The following is a 24,520-nucleotide window of genomic DNA, read 5'->3' as shown; positions in this document are numbered from 1 at the left end:
TTCTCTTTTCCTCCCCAAAAAACATTTTTATGATAAATTGTAACCTGATGAAGCATTTCACTAAAGCCTTTTTTGTATTCTAAACCCAATTTTAAATCATTTGGTTTTCCGCCTTTTTCTCAGTTTTGCTTAGCTGCGTTTTTATCGATAGTATGCTAAATAAGGGGTTTGTTACTAGCCCTAGAAACGTTTATTGAGGTAATTCTGGGTTAAATTTGGGAGTGTTTTGTTTTGTCTTTAGTAACTTTTTTGACGATTCTCAATCTAACTTGACCAGTTCTAGCCTTTGAAAACATTTTTTAATAATTTGGGATCCTGAAAAATAGTGAAACACCATTTGATTTTTTTATACATAGGATAAATTTTATTGTCTCTTAGTAACTAACATTTTCTTTGAAAACTGTCAGGAGAAAAAAAACAATTTCACATACAATGAACATAGTCTTCACAATACGTCTGTCGAACAGTACAATGACATAAAACAAAATTTAGTGTAGCTAGGCTTTTCGAAAACGTTTCGTCTAGTCCAGCTTAGTTGACCTTAAGGTCGGTTGACTGCTCTTTCACCCAGAAAACGCCACCGTTCAGGGCGATGGTACAAGTCATCCGGACATTCTCGCTCAGGCCTCGTGGGGCGACCCAGTTGAAGGAGATGCTGTTCGGGGCAGTGGTGATTTTCTTGTGAGTAACAGCCGACTGCAAGTATGAAATAAAAATTTCATAACGTCTGTAGAATGGCATGTCCCTAACGCATAAATAACTAACTAATACCCATCTCGTAACAATCACGACGAGTAGTTTTAGTCTCAATCTTTAGATAACAAGTCACGACCAATAGCGGTCTAACTACAATTACTTCTGATACGATTACTTAACGACATACGGAAACCAGTATATCATTCTTACCCGTTTCGATTTACCGCAGTCAATGGTTTGAATGAAGCTGTTGTTCGGTGGTACATCGAATGATCCTACTGGCGTTTCGCCGACGCGAGCCTGGCAGAGTAGTCCTTTGATTGTGTCCTTGGCGCTGTTTCCCTGCACAGTAACGGTGACTCCTTCGCCGGACTTGATTTGTTTTTTGGCCAAATTAATTTTGTACGGTGCTGCCGATTTTTGTGGGTCGGTATGATGCTGAGGGATCATGTCCCCGCAGGCATCTGTCGGTGCTCCAGCCGAAAAGGACAAAACCGGAGCTGCGCACAGTGCAGCCAGGGTCAGTGACACGAAAACGAATCGGTACGCCATTGTTTATCTGAAAAGTGTTAAAGGGGAAAAATTAAAATGTATTAGGTAAAATTATATAGAATTTTCTTTGAAAAATAAAGAAATGTAAAATTGTCAATTAAAATCTAGTTTGTTAATTTACATTTGTGAAATTTTTATCAGAACATTCCGAAAATGTAGAACTTATTTGCATACTTGATAAAGTTCATTAGTCTATGTTTTATTTTTGCAACAATTTGAACACTGTTTTGTGACACCTGACATGATTTTCGCGTATTTTTGTGCAGTTGCGTTCATCATACAAATTCGAGTGATGCTAGAATTAGATGATATGTGATTTGAAATGATAACTTCAGGAAGATAATGTTCTGATTTTTGGCTACAAAAACCAGTCATTGGAAACCGTGGAAAATTAGCCAGAAATTAAAGAGAAATCGTAGCAAAAACTGATTCTGCTCTATGCACTTTTCCTATAAGAAGAACCTTTTTCAGAGAGCTGTTCTCAGACAAAGTATTTTTTCATAGTAATCAGCAATTATTGGCAAGTGCTTCGCGGCGTTTTTAATCGAAATTAAAATCAGCCACAAAAGGAATGATATTTTTTCTGTTAGCTTTCCACATCGGCGGAATACTCAATAAATTTGTTGGAGTACCTGTATTTTTGAACCAAGGACAGAAACTTCTGAAAAAGTTTCTATCTGCGGCAATTCAACGGTTGCTCACTACAGTGGGACAAAAAATGAATGTTAGCTCTCATGCACTTTTCGTGTTCCTTATGGGTCCCATAACAACTGTGTAACTTTTCAGATCGATCGATGAAACGTCAGATTTGCGCCCGATTTTTAAAGTTTCCATACGATTTTATATGGGAAAAGCCACTTTTTCAATACTTATTCTCTAGAGATGTCAAGTTGGCTCTTAAAAAAATATCAATGATATTCGTAGGAAATTTTCCTAGGAAAAACTCTTCTGAAGACCGTAAGGTGCTACAATGCTTGTAGAAACAGCTATTCACTCCAAATTGATTGAATGTCTGACGGACGGCTCACCATTGAAATTTTCCAGCAACACTGCTACAGCATGCTGCTATTGCAAATTTGCTTAAGTATGAGAAATAATTTCGCGTGGAATTAAGCTTGAAAGTGTGATTTCAGCTTCTAGTACCTTCGGAGAAGCCTCCAAGATAAATTTAAGCGATATCATTTCTCATCACATGGTTGAATTTGCAACAGCAGCATGCTGCAGCAGTATTGCTAGTAAAATTCAATGGTGAGCCGTTCGTCAGATATTCAATCAGTCTGGGGTGAATATCTTTTTTCACAAGCAAGGTAGCGCCTTGCGGTCTTCAGAAAAAATTTTCCCAGGAATATTTCCTATAAATATCATGTATTTTTAGGAGCCAACTGGACATCTCTATAGAAAAAGTTTTGAAAAAGTGGTTTTTCCCATATTAAATCGTATGGAAGCTTTGAAAATCGGGCGCAAATCGGGCGTTACACCGATTGATCTGAAAAGTAACACAGTTGTTATAGGACCCATAAGAAACACGAAAAGTGCATGGGAGCGAAAAAATAACACCATCACTTTTTTCCCATCTAACCGTGTCCTAGTCTATTGCTCACAGCCGACTTTGGAAAACTCTGGCTAGAGCGCCATCCTTTTAAGCTGTTTGGTGGCTCTTTACAAGCTTTCTTGGCCTTATTCAAGCTTGGCGAATCTACAGTTTGTCTATCTTCTTCAATTTCTCTCCTGATTCTGTTGACAGCTCTTCCCCTTTTGCCGTTAAACCTCCACTGGTCTCACTAGTTATCAGGTTTCTTTCCTCATGGTTGCACATGGCAGGGATTGGTATAGTTCAGTTCCGAATTTCGGTGACTACTTCATAAAATCTATATAATGTCGTGCCTGAGACCCTTAGCTTCCACAAGAGATTGTTCGTGACGATATTTATATCATGTTTTGAATACTCGGCATATTTATCGAAGAGGTCTTTGAACTCATCTTTCAAATTATCAGGTTTGTCGCTTGTCGGTGCGTATACATGGTATACATTGATCGACTGTAATTGAAGAATCTGCCCTTGATTTTCAACACGCATAAGCACACATAGATGGGACTCCAACCTCCAACTAATGACACGCTTGATCAATTTCCCATACATGACAGAATCGACGCTTCATTCACCTCTGTTTACACCATTGTAGCAGATGTGGTATATGAAAGTTGTTCCCGCGGAAGGATCTACCGCCGGAACTAACAATCTCTCGTGGAGCGGGGGCCTAGTCTGGTTGGTAACGTCTCCCTCAACCACGCTCGACGCCTGGGTTCGAATCCCACCGCCGACATAGGTGTCGATGGTTGTGAGGTGGCGTGATCCACTCACAACCAACCCAACTGGTCTAGATTCAATCCTAGCCGACACCGGGAGATTTTCTGAGGCGAAAAATCTCTGGGATCACGCCTTCCATCGCATGAGGAAGTAAAGTCGTTGGCGCCGGTCCGTTAATAAACGGGTCGTGAGTTAGGGTCCTGGGTGTGGAGTCGCCTCCCTGGGCGTCGGTGATTGGCCACAACAATGGCGGAACTAGACCGACGGAAAATAAGCGAGAATAAAAAAAAAACAATCTCGTCTTGGGCGATCGCACTTCTTGAATGGCTGCGACTTCGTAGTTCTCTGGTTTTATTGATGCCCACGCATGCTGGTGTGAGTATATTTCTGATATTCCAAGTACCGATTTCACAGTCATTGTCTCTTTTTGTTCGTCTGGATCGTGCCGACTGTTTCGATTCGTATTTACGTCTGAATTGTTCGTAGTTAGGTACTTCGTAGTTAGGTAAGCATTCCATAGCTCAGTCGTCCGCCCCGAATCAGACGCAGTTATACGCTGTCTAACCAACCTGCATATTGGTAACAATTTACTCATTGAGTTGCAGATGCAGGCGCTCCGCCAACTATTTTGGCTTGAAAAAGTGCTTCTTCGAGCGAAAGATCTGAGAACTCCTGCCATAACGTTTGCTTCAAAAGAATGGAAAAAAATTGGCGATTTTTCATGGGTTTACCTTACACGCACTGACGAAGCTACGCATGCAAACCCATGAGTCAGCAGAGAAAATTTGATAGCTTTATCAGTTGTACTCTCCCAGCTGGTCTCGAGGTACGATGCTGGCCTAACGACCCAGCCGTCGTATGTTCGAATCCCGGCTCGAGAGAGACTGCTAGTGTCAGTAGAATTGTAGCGCTAGCCCCGCAATTGTCCTGTACACTTAAAGTCGGCTGCGTAGTCTGTGTATTGTAAAACAGAAGGTCAAGTTTCGATACGGAATGTAGTACCAAGGCTTATCAGTCGAACTCTAACCGTGATGGCGAAAACAGTGAAGCTACTCCGTTCGGATGTGTGCGTGTTTAAACAACAGTACCCCGCCGGGTCGAAAACAGACATCGTGCGGCAGTTCGTGGACACCAGATACGCCCGTTCCGGCATCTACATCTTGGCACTACTGGACAACAATCAGAGCATTGAAAGGAAGCCAGGTTCCGGACGGCCGACGACCCTGAGCGACAAAAAGAGCCAAAGGATGCTGAAGAGGAAGACCGATGGAAAAGTGGCTATATCGCTGCGTGCGCTTGGCCGGGAGGTCCATGCAACCGGCCAAACAGTGAAAAAGTGCCTGGCGAACATGGGCATACATGTCAGAAAGCAGCAGTCCTGTTCACTAGTCTCGGAGCTGCAGGCAATGACGCAGGGGCAGCGCCTGAAAAAAATGGTCAAATCGATTTTCCTGGCAAATCACGACGTTGCGGTGGTGATGGACGACGAGACCTCTCTCACCCTCGAAGCCAACGACTTGCAGGGTACTTTGTATTTTACATCCCCCACGGAGGAAGTAAGCACCAAAGTGAAGTTTCTTTCACACACTAAGTTCCCCAATGAGGTGCTGCTGTGGTTGACAATCAGCGAGATGCTCTTCTTTCGTTCCGGACTGGCCGTGAACGGGGGAGTTTATAGTACGAAGTGCCTGCCGGGAGTTGCGTCGTTTATCAGGAAATACCATAAAGAGTGGCTAAATATCGATGAGGTACCCAAGTTGGCGAGCCCGCCCAACGTCCTCAAGTTGCGTCCCATCGAGAGTTCCCAACAAACAATTTTGTTGATTTACAGCTTAACAAGCTATTATTCAGTGGATTTCAGCGGAACTATAGCTTAACAAGCCGTTATCCAACAAAATTGTTTGTTGGGTTTCTGGGCAATCCTGAAGCGTCTACTTCAACAATTTTATCGTGAAAACTGAGAAGGAATTGATAAATAAAACAAAGAAAAAATTAAAAAACATGCCAACACGCATGTTATCGTCCACCATGGTGAATGTTCCGGTTAACTACCGGAAGGCCACACGCAAGATCGTAGATTTTTTTTTGCGAGTAAGCTAACATAACTACCTTCCATGAAAAATTTGTCAGACTCAATTATCTGTCTTAGTTATATTTCAACCACCATCCGAAAAAAGTCTATTTTTTAACGCATACGTAAGATGGAATTCTGTCGTGCCTATGTTTTTCGTGCACAAGAAAGGCGATAGACGTGATGTACAAAACTTTAGAGCCATCATATCCCTCTGCGCATGCTCTAAGGTGATGTAAATAATTATTAACGATACCCTTTTCGCCAGCTGCAAGCAATACAGCACGTCGGATCAACATGTTTTTACCCGAAACGATCGATGACAACTAACTTAGTCGAATCCTCGTCGACTTGCTTGCGAAACATGAGTGAAGGTGCCCAAATAGACGCGGTGGACACTGATCTGAATGCGCCGTTCGATCGAGTAGATCACAAAATACTTCTAACTAAACTCGAAAACTAGGAGTTCCGTTTGCTTTTGTGCAATGATTCGAATCCTGATTGAAAAATCGAACACTCTGTGTGAAGATAGGAGTTCAGTTTTCTGCACAGTTCACAAATGTCTCTGGAGTCCCAAGGTAGCAATCTTGGACCGCTACTGTTCATGTTGTTCATCAATGATATTTCTCTACTATTTGCGGATGGTTGCCGTAAATTGTGCGCCGAAGACGTCAAACTGCTTGAAGTTGTGAGAAATACCGTCGACTGCGTTGAGCTCCAGCTACTAGCGGATATTTTCAGCCAGTGGTGTTCTTTCTTTCTGTAAGCATTCAGAGATGTAGTATCATCTCCTTCTATCGGACAAAGAAGACAATCTTATTGTTTCCGGTCAGCTTCTATCGAGAGTGACACAGATTCCAGATCTGAGAGTAAATTTGGATAATGGCCTTTTTCAATACACTACAGCGAAATTATCTTCACATCCGTGTGGGAAAGCTAGTCGATCGGCATCGCTAACCACAAAACCACGGGAAGCCCTAGTTTCTGACCGCAAGTGTTACCAAATAATTCACAGTGCATGGAAAACAGCAGAAATTGTTCCCATTCATAAAGCAGGCAGTATTCATGTTTAACAAATATCGGGCCATTTCCATACTGCCCAGCAAACAAATTTGCTGCGCTCAACTCTGTTGAGTGAACCCTTATTTGGTAAATAATGACCATATAAGATGCATGAAATGCGCCTATGTGTACAAATCTGGAGGCCATAAACGCACATTGTAAGAATAAATTGGTTACTATTTTGTTTAACTTCGCATGCTCTCTCAAATGGCCTCATTTGAACCTTAAATTGCATTCTATGCGACTTAGAGGATTGACGCATTTTACAATTTCATATGACACGTTGAATGGCTTTATATATAACCTGATATTGCGTTTTATAGGATTTAAATTTTATACGATATAAACGAATCTAATTTGATATTTTATGTAATTTCAAACTTGACATGCACATTTGAGCGACTTAAAATTAACATCCCTATACGACTTCTGGTTTGCTGGGTGAGCTTCTTACCGAAAGTGTTTGAAAACCTGGTTCACGATTCGCTCTACCCGAAAGTTCACCACATTATATCTACGAATGGCAGGACGGCTTTGTCAAAAAACGTTCGACGACTACTAACCTGATGGCATATGTTTCTTTGTTGATTAGCGCATTGGAAAGCGCCAACAAGTAAACTGCCCATAATCGCATAATTGTAACATTTGCAAAATCGGTTGTTCGAGAAAATGACGCTTTTATATTTTGACCTTAAATGCATTGTTCCCATTATATTCTTGCAAATAGACGCTTCAAATAAACTAAGTATCATGAAGAAAGCACTACTTTACACTATGTTTACATTGAACATTACTTTTGAAGTCAAATTAGTTGAAATTTTTGCAATGATACTTTTATGCCGTCACTTTCAAGGTACTTTTGGAATATATCACAAAGGAAATGAAGTTTTTCTTGTTTTCAACAAGCATGAGCTGAACATCAGAAACGGATCACCGGTGGTTGGCTACCGGACCAGAATAATCTCCGAGTTTCAAAGGATCCAGATGTGGATTTGGATGGAAGCTTTTTTGACAAAAAAGTTGAAAAAGTTAAGTAGTGTGACAATTATGCGGTTATTTTCGCTATGTGACAAAACAACTTGGTATTTTTTACGACTTTTTTCAAACAAACATAAGTATATTTTTTTAGATGTAAAAAATACATACTATTTCAAGCATTTCCCAATAAAAAGTACGAAATCCATAAAATGTCGAATGTTACAATTATGCGATTACAGGCAGTAAATGCTATTTACGTTCGATAAAGTGCCTCACCTTCTGCTGGTAACAAAGCTATTGAAAATGGGATTGCCGGACTTGCTCACGAAGTGGATATCGTCGTACCTCAACGAGCGCAACGCGTATGTACGTATCGGCGGAACGTGTTTTTTGTTGTTTTAGTTACACTTGGGTGTGCCCCGAGAAGCCATCTTGGACCTATATTGTTTATCGTTGTTTGCCGATGATCTCAATTTTTCTCGAGTAGTTACATCTACTCTTGACTGCTGTGCTATCCAAGCTGATATTGACACCTTGTAAAGCTGGTGCGTTCTCAATGGAATGGAAGTGAACGTGCGGAAGTGTAACGTGGTTTCGTTCTGCAGAAAAAGGCATGTTACGATGTTCGACTACAGGATGTCACAAGCCAGTATCAACCGAGTCCATACTGTGAAGGATTTAGGCATTCTTCTTGATGCCAAGCTAAGTTTTGCTCAGCATATTTCAGCTGCAACCGCAGTGGCCTGTGCCTCAACCAAATTTAATGTATTCAGTGCCAGTTTCTGCGATTCGCTTTGCGTATGCTGAGGAATGATCCAGTACGACTACCACGCTATGAACATCGTTGCTCTTTTGTACGACTACAAACTCTGACAAGTAGAAGAACTATGCCCCATATGAGTGTGCGAAATCGGTTTTTTTCGGTATCGAAAAGAAACGAAATTAACCCTCAATTTCGGTTTCGCCAAATCAGTCGAAACGAAATCAAGGAAGATTTCGATTACTCGAAACGAAACGAAAAATGAATAAAAATTGCTCTAAATCGCTACAATGACAGTTGGTATATGGGCGAACTTTCATTGTAGCGACTTCGAGCACATTTCGAGCAGTTTTAATTTGTGATATAAAAATTGAATGACAACGATAGGAAATTTTCGAAAATCGCGTTTTATTAAGAAAATGTAGTTCTTTCAGATGGTATAAAAAAAACTGATATAGCTAAACAACCCAATTATCGAAGTATGATAACCTTTGAAAACAAGTAAGCGTACTAGCGAAATTTGATGCATTATACATTTTGGTTTTGATTTTTTTCTTTCATTTAAGGAAATCAGCGAAATCAGCCACGCGACGCCTCTGGCCCTCTACAAATAAGACTAACATTTATCAGTTATGTGGTCAATCAGAACGGACTATGTTCATTTTATTCATTTATTGATTTTATTTGATATAGTTTATTTGACACGGCACGATACAATTTTATGTTTAACTGAGCAAAGTACACTTTTTATTAATTCTAGATTAGCAGGAAAAGGAGGGAGGCACTTTTTTTAATTATTGATAAAGTTTACATTTTTGGTTACAGGTTTAAAATATCTATCTATACCTATAAAAATGCAGTCCGGTCTGTCTGTCTGTCTGATCCACATAGGCTCGGAAACTACCGAACCGATCGACGTGAAAAATTGTAGGTAGGGGTTTTTGGGGCCGAGAAAGGTTCCTATGATGGTTTGAGACTCCTCCCTTTTCTGGAAGGGAGGGGTCCCATACTAATGAAACATACATTTCTGCACAACTCAAGAACTAATCATGTAATTGGAACCGAATTTGGCATGTGGATGTTTTTAGGGGTAACAAATATGTTTACATTAGTTTGACACCCCTCCCTATTCTTGAAGGGAGGGGTGCCATACACATGAAACACAAGTTTCTGCACATCTCAAGAACCGACCAACTTAATGGAACCAAATTTGGCAGGTTAATGTCTTAAGGGGTTAAAAATATGTCCACAATGATTCGACATTCCTCCCTCTTCTATAAGGGAGGGGTCCCATACAACTGAAACACAAATCTCGCACAGCTCGAAAACCAATCAATCAAATACAACCAAATTTGGCATGTGAATGTTTTCAGGGGTAACCAATATGTCCATATTGGTTCGACACCCTTCTCTCTTCTGGGAGGGAAGGGTTCCGTACAAATGAAACACAAATTTCTACACATCTCGAGAACTTACCGAGTAAATACAACCAAATTTGGCAGGTGGATGTTTTTAGGGGTAACAAATATGTTTATGATGGTTTGACACCCCTCTCTCTTCTGTAAGGGAGGAGTTCCATACGAATGAAAAACAAATATCTGCAAATCTCGAGAAATAATCAAGTAAATGGAACCAAATTTGATTTGTTGAGGTTTTTAAGAGCAAGAAAAATTTTCATGTTGGTTCCACTTCTGGATGGGAGGGCTCTTATACAAATCAAACACAAATTCCTATGGTGGTTTGGCAGTCCCCCGGAAGGGGAGAGAGGTCTCCCAAATAAACTAAACAGTTATTTCAACCAGGTTTTCCGAAAAACAGCCTAAAATGATTGGGGGTATGTACAGGAACCAGAAATCGACTCCAGACGTCATTTTTGAATTTAAGGTGAAAACTTTCGGTTTCTATCCGGAAAATGTCTCCAAATACCATTTTGAAATCCAAGAAGGCGACTACCAGTTTCTGAAAAACAACGGAAAATGACCAAATACCACCCAATATTGGTATTTCCAGAATCGTAATAATGCACTGAAGCCACAAATCAACCTCAGACAACATTTTGAATTCCAAGATAGCGTCTTCCGGTTTTTGAAAAACAGCCGAAAATGACCAAATACCACCCAATATGAGTGTGTCTTCAACCTGCATGACGCTCAGAGGCCAGAAAATGTTTCCAAATGCCATTTTTAAATCCAAGATGGCGCCTTCCGGTTTCTGGAAAAAAACCATAAATGACCAAATATCTCCCAATATGAGTATTTCTTTAACGAGAATGACGCTCAGGAGCCATAAATTGTCTCCAAATGCCATTTTAAAATCCAAGATGGCGACTTCCGGTTTATGAAAAACTGCGGAAAATGACCAAATACCACCCGATATAAGTATTTTTTTTTAACCAGAATGACGCTCAGAGGCCAGATATTGTCTCCAAATGTCATTTTCTCCGGTAATATGAGTATCTTCGGAACCAGAATCATACACAGGAGCTAAATCGACCACAGACACCATTTAGAATTCTAATATGGTGACTCCCGGTGTCTGGAAAACAGCCGAAAATGACCAAATGCCACCCAATATGGGTATCTCCGGAACCAGAATGATGCAAGGAGCTAAAAATTGACCTCAGATACATTTAGAATTGTAAGATGGCAACTTCTGGGAAACTGCCAAAAATAAACGAACACTACTCAATATGGATATTTCCGTAATCGAGATGAAGCAAAGAAGCCAAGCATTGACCCTGAACACCATTTTGAATTCGAAGATCACCACTCTCAGTTTCTGGAGAACAACGAAAATTACTGAATACCACCCAATATGGGTTTTTCCGGAATCAGATTGATGCGAGAAGAACAGATAAAAATGACCGAATACCACCCAATATGGATATATTCAGAATAAAGGTGATGTACAAAAGCCAAAAGTCTAGGATGTTGTCATTCCGATGAAACCAATCATTTCAAACGATTTGTCTTTTGACTTTGATCATATCCTATGGCTGATTCGTCGTGCATTTGCAGACTTTAAACAAATCGCAAGGAACCAATGACTTTGAAATGTTTAGAATTATTAAATTGAACACAAAAATGTGCGAAACGAAGTTTGCCGGGTCAGCTAGTTTCTTATAAAACAACGCTGAAAATTCCGGTAATTACAAAATAAAAATTCCTCATCCTGACGAGAAACGGACCTGCAATCCTTCACGTCTTCGGCGTGGTGTTTTAGCCAATGAACTAGACGTGAGCAATCCGCTCAAAAAGTGATTGAGTTTATAAGGGGTGAGCTTACTTCAGGCAATAAGCTGATAGCTGATTTTGTTGATCAGGCATCGCAAGCGAGAGCCATGTGAAAGCTTTACACCTTTTTCACCGAGTGCGAAACCGCGCGCGAAACACTAGATTTTTGATTTTATTGAGAAAGAAACTAGAACGGATCTGCACTGATAAAAAACAGAGCAATGTTTCCAGGAGCATGTTCAAAGTTTGATTGAAATTAAAAATGATCTATTAAATTTTATGTTCAAAAGTGGAAACCAAAAATTATGTAATAATTTGCATCGGAAATTTGGTTCGAAATTTCGTAATCGTCGAAATTAGAAGGGAAATTTCACGAAATTTTAAGCGGATTTCATCGAAGTTAAACGAAATTTTTCTGCAATTTCGCGAAACCGAAATTTCGGGAAATTTCGTGTTATTGAAAATTATTCGAAATCATTCATCTCGCTCCAACGACTCTCTATTTTCGACCATTTGGAAAAAAACGTAGACAGACCAGAATTGCTTAGCAAGGTTCAGTTCAATATGATTTATATGACCAAATCTATGTTTAGACTTGGAATAAGTAGTTATTAAAAATATCTGTACGGTTTTTTTCGAAGTCTTATAAATAAATGAAAAAATAGATAGTTTTTGTATTTTACATAACTCCCCAAACATGGCTGATCGAGATACTTGTTGAAGCAAAAGGGGGAAAAACTACGCCATAATGGTAAATTTGGAACGTTTGTAGAAGTATTTTTCTGGATATTGCCAAGATATTGGTTGGCAAATGGCTGAACACGTGTAACTTGAGACCCTAATGTGGCCATTCACCTCTGTCCAGCAACTCCTATTCCAACCTCCACGTGGTGCCGACCGGAATACGAGTAACCTTAGCGGAGGTCGGGTAACCAACCCCGGTGGAAACTATGGTCGTATGCTGACTGGGAAGGGGGTCGTACGCCATAGGGGCGGCGTACAACAGCGTCTGACCCGGAGCGGGCGGCTGAATTATGGAATGCTGTATCCCGCCAGCTACACCTAAGATGGCAGCCCCATCAGCAGGATGTAGGTATCGCGACCCTGGTAAGGTAGTATACCGAAACCTTTCATCAACCACGAACAACGAATTTAGAAATACGGAACGGATCAATCGGCAAAGACCTAGTCTACGAACACTGAAAAAGATTAAGGTAAACGATTGGAAATTGGGTACTTGGAACGTCCGATCTCTCAATAACCGGCGCGGGCTGGCTTGCTTGCTCGAGAAATACACTGCCGCTCATAGCAAGTCCGTCCTATTTGCGTTTTGGTGCTGACGAGAAAACAGCAATTGAAAATCGAAATGCTTTGGGTGGAATTTGGCACTCAAATGCTATTTAAATCAAAACCATCAACAGAAATTAGTACTGCAATGACAATCTAACACTTTTACATCATAAAACTTGTATAAACACCGAAATTTGACTAAAATTTGTTGAAAATCATAAGCTGGGACTCACATGCGATTACTTTTACGGTACGTAGCCAGAATGATAGCAAGTCAGTCCCATAGCCGGCTACGACCGGTGATGAAAAACAAACTACTGCAAATCAATGGCGGTGCTATAGCTTGCGTTTGGAATGAATCCATCGCTGGTCAATTCATAAATGACCTTCTCACGTGCCTTATTAAACAAGTTTTTTTTGTGAGAAGCATAACATAATGTACCAACTGCGCCGCTCAGAATAAAATTAGATTTTTTTTTACATTTGATACTACTGATAAATTCGAAATCAGTGTAGGTAACTTATTCTAAATTTTCCTGAGAGCGGTCACACGTTCGTGACTGCGGACAGCTTCGACGTAGCAGTGGAAGCAAATATGAAAGAACAAATATAGCTTAGGAAAATGTTTGCTCCGTTAAAAAACAGTTAAGTAGCGTACCGAAGTATTTGATATGACTAACAAATTCTTCAAAACGAAATTCACGACAATAATGTTACAATTCTGGCCCACGTCTTTACATAAAATACGGATAAAATACGAAAAGTAGTATTTACTCAAGAATGCTTTAACTAACAATACAGTGACACACCGGAAGCGTTGATTGTCAACAACCAACAGCTGAAAGAAGCTACTGGTGGAAACTTTGTCTTGAAGAAAACATTATACTATCAGCTAGAGCCACACGATGTAGAACGTGTAAAATTCAATCAAACCTCCTATCGAATATCACTTGGTACATCCAATTCTAAACCTGAAGACCATAAGTTGTGGTAAATATCACATTTTTCATAATCATTATTGGCTGTGGGGTTGAATTGCGAAGATTTTTGCAATGGGACCGACTTGCGATCACTTTTGCTATGGGACAAACCGACTTGCTATTTTTTTCATAGTTCCTCAGAACGAAGTATTCAAAAATATTTGTTCTATCGAAAGTAGACATAAAAAGGAATTGATTCCATAAATTAACTCAAAATTGACAAAAATGCAATTGGGACGGACTTGCCATGAGCGGCAGTACAGCGGCAGGGAGTCGAAATCGCAGCGATTCAGGAGATTCGGTGGCCAAAGGGATAAAGGGAATTCCGTGCAGTAGACCCTATTGCACGCACTTCTTTCAAGTACCACATCTACTACTGTGGCGGCAAAGCAGCGGAACGGGGCGTCGGTTTCGTAGTGCTGGGAAATCAGAAAACAAGAGTCATCCGGTGGAGGCCCGTAGATGACCGTATATGCGTGTTGAGGATTAAGGGCAAATTCTTCAACTACAGTTTAATCAACACCTACGCACCGACAAACGACAAATCCGATGAAGTCAAAGATGAGTTCTATGACAAGCTCGAGCGAATCTATGACGAGTGCCCAAAACACGACGTAAAAGTCGTCATCGGAGACGCAAACGCACAGGTTGGGAGGGAGGAATTCTTCCGTCCGGTCATTGGTAGGCATAGCCTCCACTCGTCAACCAATGAAAACGGCCTGAGGCTGATAAACTTTGCCGCGGTCAGAGGAATGGCCATATGTAGCTCCTATTTTCCACGTTTGAATATTCGGAAACACACCTGGAGGCATCCAGATGGAGAACCCTGCTCCCAGATCGATCACGTACTGATTGACGGTCGGCACTTTCCGGATGTTACTGATGTTAGGTCTTTTCGGGGACCAAACATTGACTCTGACCATTATCTCGTCGTTTGTAAGATCCGCGCACGGTTGTCGAACGTGCTGAAATATCGCACAGAGAGGACGACGCGTTTCAACATTCAGCGGTTGAAAGCTGATGGCGTGGCAGCAGAATACGCCAGAGAGCTGGATCAACGGATCGCAGAACAGCAGGAGGAAGGAGTGGAAGACATAAATGGGCTGTGGAGCAGTATTCACGGCGCCATCGAAACGACTGCGAGAGAGGTGGTAGGTAAGACGCGTGGAAGACAGCCTAACGGCTGGTTCGATGCCGAGTGCCAGAGAGCGACAGATGAGAAGAACCGTGCCAGGAGCTGCATGCTCACTGCGGCTACGCGTCAGAACAGAGAGATACAGGGTGGCAAGAGCTGCCGAAAATAGAACCCACCGGCGGAAGAAGCGCGAGTACGAGGAGCAGGTGCTCGCCAGCGCAGAGGACAGCTATGCTGAAAACGACGTGCGGAGATTCTATAGAACTGTCAACAGAGTCAGAAGCAGGAATTTCCCTGTGCCGGTCATGTGTAATGACAAGGACGGAAACCTGCTTACTGATAAACCGACGGTTGCAGCCAGGTGGAAGGAACATTTTCAGGCGCTATTGAACGGTGAGGAGCCGGATGAGCAGAGCAGGAACAGGATGACGATTATGAGTGACGAACAAGCTGTGGAGCCACCGACACAGGAGGAGGTGAAAAAGGCGATTAGTAAGCTATAAAACGGCAAGGCCACTGGGAAGGACGGTATTCCGGCCGAACTTCTAAAAGCGGGAAGCGAGCGGCTGTACTATGCGATCCACCAGATAATACTAAGAATCTGGGCGGACGAACAAATGCCGAACGACTTGGTTGGAAGGCCTCATATGCCCTATCTATAAGAAGGGCCATCGATTGGATTGTGGCAACTATCGAGCGATAACGTTGCTCAACTCCGCATATAAAGTGCTCTCCAGCTCTCCAGTTCTTCAGATTGAGACCGCTAACGGAATCCTTTGTTGGCGAATACCAGGCTGGTATATGGCTTTCACCCTGCGACAGATCCTCGATAAGTTCCGGGAGTGCAACTTATCGACTCACCATCTGTTTGTGGACTTCAGGGCGGCATACGACTCAGTGAAAAGAAACGAGCTGTGGCAGATCATGTTGGAACACGGTTTCCCTACGAAACTAATTAAGCTGAGTCGTATGACACTGGAAGGATCAAAATCGTGCGTGCGGATAGCTGGCGAGACATCAGCCGCGTTCGTAACGTTGGATGGACTGAAGCAGGGGGATGCGCTCTCCAACTTACTGTTTAACATCGCTCTCGAGGGTGCAGTACGAAGAGCAAATGTGGAAAGAAACGGTACGATCATCACGAAATCTCACATGCTTCTTGGCTTTGCGGACGACATCGATATCATCGGTATCAACCGTAAGGCCGTGGAGGAGGCCTTCGTACCTTTTAAGAGGGAAGCAGCGAGATTGGGACTAGTCATTAAGTCTGCCAAAACGAAGTACGTGGTAGCTGGCAGAGAGCGTGGGAGTCCCCGTGGTGTTGGTGCTGAGGTGGAGATAGCTGGGGAACGATTTGAAGTGGTTGACGAATTCGTTTATCTTGGTACGCTTGTGACATGTGACAACGATATAAGCCGTGAAGTGAAACGACGAGTTGCAGCTGCGAACAGGGCTTTCTACGGACTGCGTAACCAGCTAAGGTCCCGTAGTTTGCAAACTCGCACAAAACTAGCGCTGTATAGGACGCTGATACTCCCGATGGCCCTTTACGGACATGAAGCATGGACGCTGAAGGAAGCTGATCGACGAGTGCTCGGAATTTGTGAGCGTAAAGTTCTGCGATCGATACTTGGCGGTAAATTGGAAGGTGGAGTGTGGCGCAGACAAATGAATCACGAGTTGTACCAGGTATACAAACATTCTGATATAGTGAAGGTAATACAGCGGGGCAGGCTTCAGTGGGCTGGAAACGTAGCCAGGATGCCTGACGAGAGAGCCGCCAAAACTATCTTCAGTAGAGAACCAGGAAGAGGCCGCCGTCTCCGTGGTAGGCCTCGCACGCGGTATATGGGCGCGGTGGAAGAAGATGCATGATCTGCTGGTGTACGGGGAGACTGGAGAATGGCTGCCCAAGACAGAAGAAGCTGGACATCTCTAATTCGTTCGGCCCTAGACCGGTGAAGGGTCCGTTAGCCAAAAAAGTAAAGTAAAGTAAGTATTGCCAAGAAATATGATTGTCGAACAAAAAATGCGTTATTTTGCATAGAACGGAGCCTTCTGAAAAGTATTGCTTTTCCGTGATAGCAAATTTTAAACTAGTTCGGCTCTTTGTAATGCACGGTTCCTCCTGCTTTCCATACGCTCGGTACTCAGTCCGACAGTCACTGACGACAGTGCACACATGCAATGCCAAAAGTATATTGTCACACAGCAGTAATTTTCCGAAACCTGATTCCAATTGACACCAAAATCAGGATTTTTCCAAAGTGACCTTAGATGATTAACTTTGATCCAAATTCGTAAAAATCGTGACCACGATTCTCATGGAATAACCCATATGACGTATTTTTATTTTATAAAAAATTAGGGTGACCGAAATTTTCGATGAAATAAAAAATCTAGCTTTCTTCTCTTCGTAGCAAAACAAAGCATTGGTGCTAAATTCCGATTCGGAACTCAACCTTCTGTTTATTTATACACAGACTTCGCAGCCAACTGTTAAGTGTACAGGACAATTACCAGGCTAGCGCTCTAAAAATAGGAAAAAAAAACTTTGTGCAGAGTTTCTTAAAACTAACAGTGCTACAACATTGTAGAGAAAATTTTAGCTTCATCTACAAAGAGGAGAAATCTAGATTTTTTAATTGAAAATTTTGATCACCTTAACTATTGATAACATAAAAATAAGCGCTTTGTCATATGGGCTCTAGATCCAACTTTCCTCCCAACCTCTGGTACCGTTATGCAATTGCAATAGATCTACTACTACACTCTTAAGTCCAATTGGCAGTCGACATAGTACCTTTTGTCTGATGAAAGTAGTCTGAAGCGCCTGAAAATGCAATCAGCCAACAATGTGTTGCCCAGTGCTCTTTTACCAAGACAACACTCCCGTTTATTCTGCTCGCGATACGACCGAGCGACTATTTCCTTTTTCTAATGCTGGAAATATGGCTCTCTGGAATGCGATTCCGCTTGAATGAATGAATTGGAAACAAACGACTGTTTTGAAGGACTTTATGCACAGCACTACCAAACTGACATCAAAATGGAAGAGGATAACAGTCCTCTGCCATTGAGGAATGAGTGTATTTTTCTAGATGTCGTGAATATTTTTTTTATTTCTTAACGAATTTGAACTGCGATTTTACTATGTATGTAAAGTAGTGCAGTTCGTCAAGTGCAATACTGTGCCTCAAAACAGTATTGTTATAGACGAAATTTAAATGAACTTACTTCCGATATATGTACTTGAATATGGTTTCATTTTGCGATTTTTAAACATAAAGGGTTAATAACTTCAATCGAGATAGAGCGTTCCTAATTAATTACTGTTTTTGAAGTAGAATACTTCTCTCAGGAAGTTCGGCTACATAGGGATGTGAAATGAAAATCTAAAACCGAAAAAAGTGAAAAATATGTCCAATTTCAACTGCTAATAAATCGGTAAGTATTCGATGGATTTCCTTCGTTCTTGTAGCAATAGATTGGAAAATCTTCTAAGATTCTTCCCAAAAGAAGATAATTGAAATTTTATTATTCGCACTATTGTACTATTGAAAAAAGTCAAGCCTTGTCAAAACGAAAAATTCGACCTCTGATTGGTCGTTATATGATTGCTTCCCAAGCGCGGTCGACAGAATCATATACCTTGCAATTGAAAACATGCAATTTGGCCTATATAAGAGCCTGTTTCAGCCGAAGCCGCGCATAATAGTTCTAGACAGCGACAACAGCAGTTGTCCTTCCTTAGCAGCAGCACTAGCCCTGTGGTTGGTCACCACGTCTCAGGAGCAGCGCGGTTCTTCTCAGCGTGTGTCGCCAGACTGCCATTATTCCCCCACTGTTGGGGCAACATGAAGATTGCCATCAGGAAATCCAATTTTGGAAATCAAAATGCCTTTTTCAAGGCAAATAAACAAGTCATTGTAAGTTAATAATTTTTGACAACGCAAGCAAGCATCCTGTGTTGGATCCTAGTAATTTAAATCTATCGCGCCCGTCTAATTCACTGAATGAGAAATAACTTCCACAGTGCATGTTGTCCATATATCTTAATTCCCCCACTGTTTGGGCAGCTCAAAGGTTGCGATCAGCAACCGATTTTGAACCGCAAAATGCCTTTTTCAAGGCAAAAAAACGAATAATTGAAGGTTAATAATTTCCTGGCATCAAAACAAGCGGACATTCTGTGCGGGATGCAATCAAATTCTGTTGTAGTTGTCTAATTTTTACTTTATTTAGTAAACCCCCCACGGTAGGAGCAGCGCAAAGGCTGCGATCAGCATAACCGACGTTGAATAATAAACTGCCCTGTTAGAACGCATTCACAAAAGCAGTTAGTTCGACTTTGCAGAGCTAATATGAAGTCGGTTCAATCAATCAAGCATGAACAGAATTTCGTCGTATCCCAGCTGCCAAGTTGCAACATTATGCAACACGCAACAGCCAGCAAACGAAATCGCTTGATGTTACAAACCGCAATAAGATACGGGTTAAACCCGTTGCGTGTGTGAGAGCAAGAGCACCATCGGTGTTTATTCGCTGGATACAAAAATCAAATGCGAATTGTGGAATAATTTGTCTGGAGAACATTAGGGAATGGAACAACTGAACCTTCGACTATAAAAGAGTGTTTCTGGGGAAACTAGCTACATTCATTAGTCGGAAAGTGAGTTGGATGGACTGTACGGGTTGCGCCTGAGGCTGCCTTCAAATTAAACAAATCATTTGCCCTGTGGTTGGTCACCAGTTCTCAGGCCTCTGCCAGGCTGAACGCCAACGCGAGCGATCGGGCGAGATTTTTGCCGTACATCAGCCGGCACTTCCTCTAATGGAAAAGTTGGATCATTTTGTTCAGAAGAATATTACTGTCGGTAATATTATAGAGATGCGATTGCATTATATCCGATATGGAATTGAACAATTGTTCTTTTGAGGACAAATAAAACACTTAATTTGAAGAGGTAATAGTTTTGGGTACCAGTAGCAGTATGGTAACAGCCTCAGCGGTAGGTGCAGCCGGTACTCCCATGAGGCGGATGTTATAAGGAAGTAAATGGAAGCGGCACGGCGAAACAGTTCGGGTGTGCTTAGACGCACGTCATTTTTCGTTGTTGATATTATTCCCCACATGAAACGACGCGCTTTCGTACGATAGCGGCGGTATAAGCGGCAGATGCATTTGCCAACACTTACTCCAGTAAAGCCGAGTCTAATTTTCAATGTGAAAACACCTTTCTATTGTGTTGGCCGTGCGCATTAGGCCTCTGCCAGGCTAAACGCGAAAAGCGGTGCGAACCGATTCGCCCGGCCGTAGGTTAATGTACAGCCGTAAGTAGAGCTGTGTAAAAGTATTCTACTTCAACCTTGCGGTCGTGGCTGTGCACACAACCCTCCTGTAATTTTTTTTTAACTTAAAGAGCAAAGCCTTGGTGCTACATTCCGATTCGGAACACCACCTTTTGCTTATTATACACAGACTGCGCAGCAAACTGTTAAGTGTACAGGACAATTGCGGGACTAGCGCAACGATCCTACTGACACTAACAGTCTTCCCCAAGCCGAGACTCGAACCTACGATGACTGGCTTGTTAGGCCAGCATTGTACCTCGAGACCAACTGGGAGGGATTCTAAAAACATAAAATGAACGAAATAAAATTACATAAAACGTAGAGGTATTTGGAAATTTGGAAATGTAACCGTTTCCAGGATATTCTAAATCATCAAATCCAAAATGAAAAATTACCCCATATACTTTATTTCCTTTAATTTTTTTAGCTTCACTCGGCAAAGCAACCAAATCCACAATGATCGACACACGAAAAAAAAACAGTCTCCACGTCACCTGGCCGGTGAACATGATGACCTTGTCAGTTGTCCCAGATTGTTGCAGAAATGCATATAAATGAGCAGTGGTTCTTGCTCGTTTCACTTAACACTCAATTTGCGATATGTGCGAGAAGGGGGGTGTTGCAAGAAGTTTGGTGGTTCTTCTATCAAGCAGCATAAAATCGTCGCGCGGTCACCCACCGTTAAAACGTGTTACCAATGTTACACTGCGGTTTGTTTTAGTGAAGCTTTACTTTTGATGGCTAAAAATTAACACAAAGCGATTTTATGACTGATAGTGAACCTTGATTAGTGTGTAAGGTTGTTGGATTTTCAAGTTTGTTAGTTTTGTTATCGATTTTACTTCCTGTATGTTTTTTTTAAGGGACAATTAAAAAAGTATACTCGTAAATGTTTCCTGCGATGTCTTCGAATACCGCATTAATGAAAAAGGGGTTGGTTACGAGTTTCGTCGCCAGCCGGCGAATTGCAATTACAATACAATATTTCCCACACCACTAAGGTGACGAGAAGAGGTGCATATTTTATGCAACTGCGATCGCCAACTGATCACTGTTGTAACCCCTCAACTAGGCTTGGGGCTGGCTCGTGGTCTACCGTATGAAAATGGAAGTCGTTGGCAGAACAAGTTGTTAATCGCTTTTGGGTCAATGTTGCCGTCGCATGCATAATCAACCGTCAATTAATCAGATGCAAAAAAAAAAGAGACGCGTCCGATCAAGAGAACCGTGCAACATGCAAGCGTCATGACGCTGGCAAACGTCTCTTGTTTTAATTCGTGGTTTAGCAAAAAATAACAAAAGGCGCTAGGTTGTAGCACTGTCCACTCTATCGTGGCGGAAGGGTTAATCGAGGGCCCGCGAATAGCGTTCAAATCTAATTAGAATACTCAGGTGTGCCGCAAACCTGTTTGGCGTGAACAATTCTGCTGGTAATTGTTGGCGGCACTTAATAGCTAATATACATCGCAAATTGATAACCAGATAAAATGATTAGCAGAATTCTGTTTCAACTATTAGAGCGGTCACTAACCTATTGAGTACAAATATAGTAGTCATTATAGATAACTGGTTTTGGGCAAGTTTGATTTATGCTTGGTCATGTCAGATTTTATTTTAACAATGGATCAAAGACAAAGATGTGGCGAAATCTTTCATGATACCGGCTTTAGCAAGTCTGAATGAAGGTGTACTGGCAAGTTCCATCTTGCGCTTGATCATGTAAAAAATAACCGGCTGTATAACTGGTTTCTAGTTTTTTGTCAAAAATGGGCAGCGATAAAAACAAATTTGCAGCCCATTTGATGTATCTATAACTTTACGGGAATCACACGATCTTGCACGTGGTATTGGTCAAAGTCAATGTGAAGGTTAATTAAGTTCGAGAGAAGAACATTTTATTCCTGAAAATATAGATCTGTTTGGTTCCATTGCAAATTTGATGTAAGTTTCACTTTCAACTTAGCAATCAGAATTTCCGATGAGAACAAAATATTTAACAAAGAAAGTGAGAATGGGGAAATCATAATATAGACAATTAAGTGTATTGCTCAACAGTTACTGCTTCCTAGGGGGGCACGCGTATTAATTCACTTATCAGGCAGCAAAAAATGCAGTAACATTAGTATCTGTTTTTTATTCATAACAATTAGAAAAAAAAAAGCAGTCGTAGTCCCACAGAAGACCTTGCGAGCGCTGCCGACAGTCGGCAACAAGTTGACAGAGAGATCGTGAAACAAACGCGGAACCTATTTTCCGATTCGATTGCAGTGAAGTTGTCGCAGGAGGCGGCAAAAAAGTTGGCCTGACGATTCAGCTGCATTATTGCCATTTTAATCGCCCCGTGTTAGAAAACAGTGCAAAGCTGGTATTTCCGTTCAGACGTACGACTTGTTCTGTTAAATCACCTTTTTAAATCAGCTAAAGCCGTATGTTAATTACCTATGCTTTTGAGGCTTTGTTAGAAGCTCGGAGCGCCTGGAGATTGATATCAGGCTATAACTCGTAAGAACATTGCTGCTGCGAACTTGGAGGCATGATGAAGCACAAAATAATAGTCAGATAAACCCTCTGCTGCTTGAATCATATTGCGTTATTTAATATATTTATTATTGCATTTTGTTTAGTTTTAATTCCCTATTATGTTTTGTTTTACTTTTAAATTTGTTAGCTTGTTGCTACATTCTCCTTACGATTTTCGAAAACTTCAACTTACTTAGTAAAGGTAATGAAAATCATTAAATTTGTTTTAAAAGCCACGGAAAAATCACTCAGAATCAAAAAACTTTAAAAACGGTTCTGAGCAACAGTTTAGGATAAATTCAGTTTAAAATATTAAAGTGAGTTCATAAGTTCACAAAATTAATCGTAATACTTTACACATATTTCATTGAAAAGTAGACATGGTGGACACTAGAGGGTTTATACAGTCTGGAGCATGCAACTAGTTTTGTATTACCAGTTAAATTTAATTTAACTTTTTGTCCTAGAGGCGGGGTCAAGTGTCACGGAACAAGTGAATTTCAACAAACTAATTTAATTACAAAAATAATTGTGTTAAATCTCATATCTTTCGAAGGTATTATTTTGGTTTGTTGTCAGTTTAAATATTATCTCGAGGCCTTCAATCTAAACTATCAGCAAACATTCTTAGAAATAATTTTAGTGAATATCAAGATTAAGATTATGTCAATTAATATCTTAAAAATGTTCCAAAAGGATTTCAAATGTAACAAAAAAAAAAAAATTCTGGACTATTGTTCTTCAATACCGATAAAAGATTGAATTAATATACAAAATGGCATCTAGTATGGACTGTGCTCTAAACTTTCACAAGGAAAATAATATCAATTGTATGAAATCATTGATGGCGTATTAAATACATTTCAATTTCACAGATAATTATACCCGATTTATTTACAAAATCAATCAATGCAGAAACCTATGCCAAATATTAGAACCTATTTTCTTTACTGAGCTTCCTCCATTATCTCTGCACCATATCAAATTTTATCATTCTTTTTTTTCCCATAGTTCTACTTCACTGTCCAATGACTAAGACCCACTTTCCCCGCAAAAACAGCCAAATTTCAATCGCGATATAACCTAGATAATGTTACTAATTAAATTAACATAGCATCGGCAACATCAAACTTACCGTTCTTGGTTAGAAGTAATAAAATAGATTTCCAAGTTCTGCAAGTTCACTGCACAACTAACTTTTGTCAACTGATTCTGAACTAAACTGCCGGCACCTTTGTTCGCGGAATTGATCCTCTCGAATCGAACTCACAATCAACTTTGAGCCATGTGCGGTAACGGTTGGCGGCTTTTGTGCGCTCGGTTCTCGTAGTAACGCGCCAACTCGCAACACGATCGCTGGAGATACTGGTGCCAACAGGTTATAAAATTATATTTTATTATGTAGACAAATAGCGGTTTGACTTAAAGTCGAGTAAAAACACATAGAACTTCGTAGAATATCAGCAAAATTTGTTAAACTGGCATTGCTGCTTAGATCTCGGGTCTCGATTCGTCATACAATCATTACGATCGCGGGTGATATCAAATTCTCACTCTCTCGTTAGTCTCTTTAGTGATTG

General features: G+C 41.0%; 1 protein-coding gene across 1 annotated transcript; it reads right to left on the bottom strand.

Annotated features, from left to right (window-relative positions):
• Positions 1–336: 336 nt before the first annotated feature.
• LOC129731906 (putative defense protein Hdd11-like) lies at positions 337–24,302 on the bottom strand. The gene is made up of 3 exons (XM_055692274.1): positions 24,076–24,302; positions 907–1,255; positions 337–696 (listed from the first exon to the last, which is right to left on the bottom strand). Exons 2-3 carry the CDS (start codon positions 1,246–1,248, stop codon positions 532–534), a joined length of 507 nt encoding a protein of 168 aa, XP_055548249.1. The 5' UTR covers positions 1,249–1,255; positions 24,076–24,302; the 3' UTR covers positions 337–531.
• Between the last annotated feature and the right edge of the window lie 218 nt (positions 24,303–24,520).

This window comes from Wyeomyia smithii, chromosome 3, assembly GCF_029784165.1.
Source record: "Wyeomyia smithii strain HCP4-BCI-WySm-NY-G18 chromosome 3, ASM2978416v1, whole genome shotgun sequence".
NCBI classification, from domain to species: domain Eukaryota; kingdom Metazoa; phylum Arthropoda; class Insecta; order Diptera; family Culicidae; genus Wyeomyia; species Wyeomyia smithii.
This window is presented reverse-complemented; position numbering and strand designations above follow the sequence as displayed.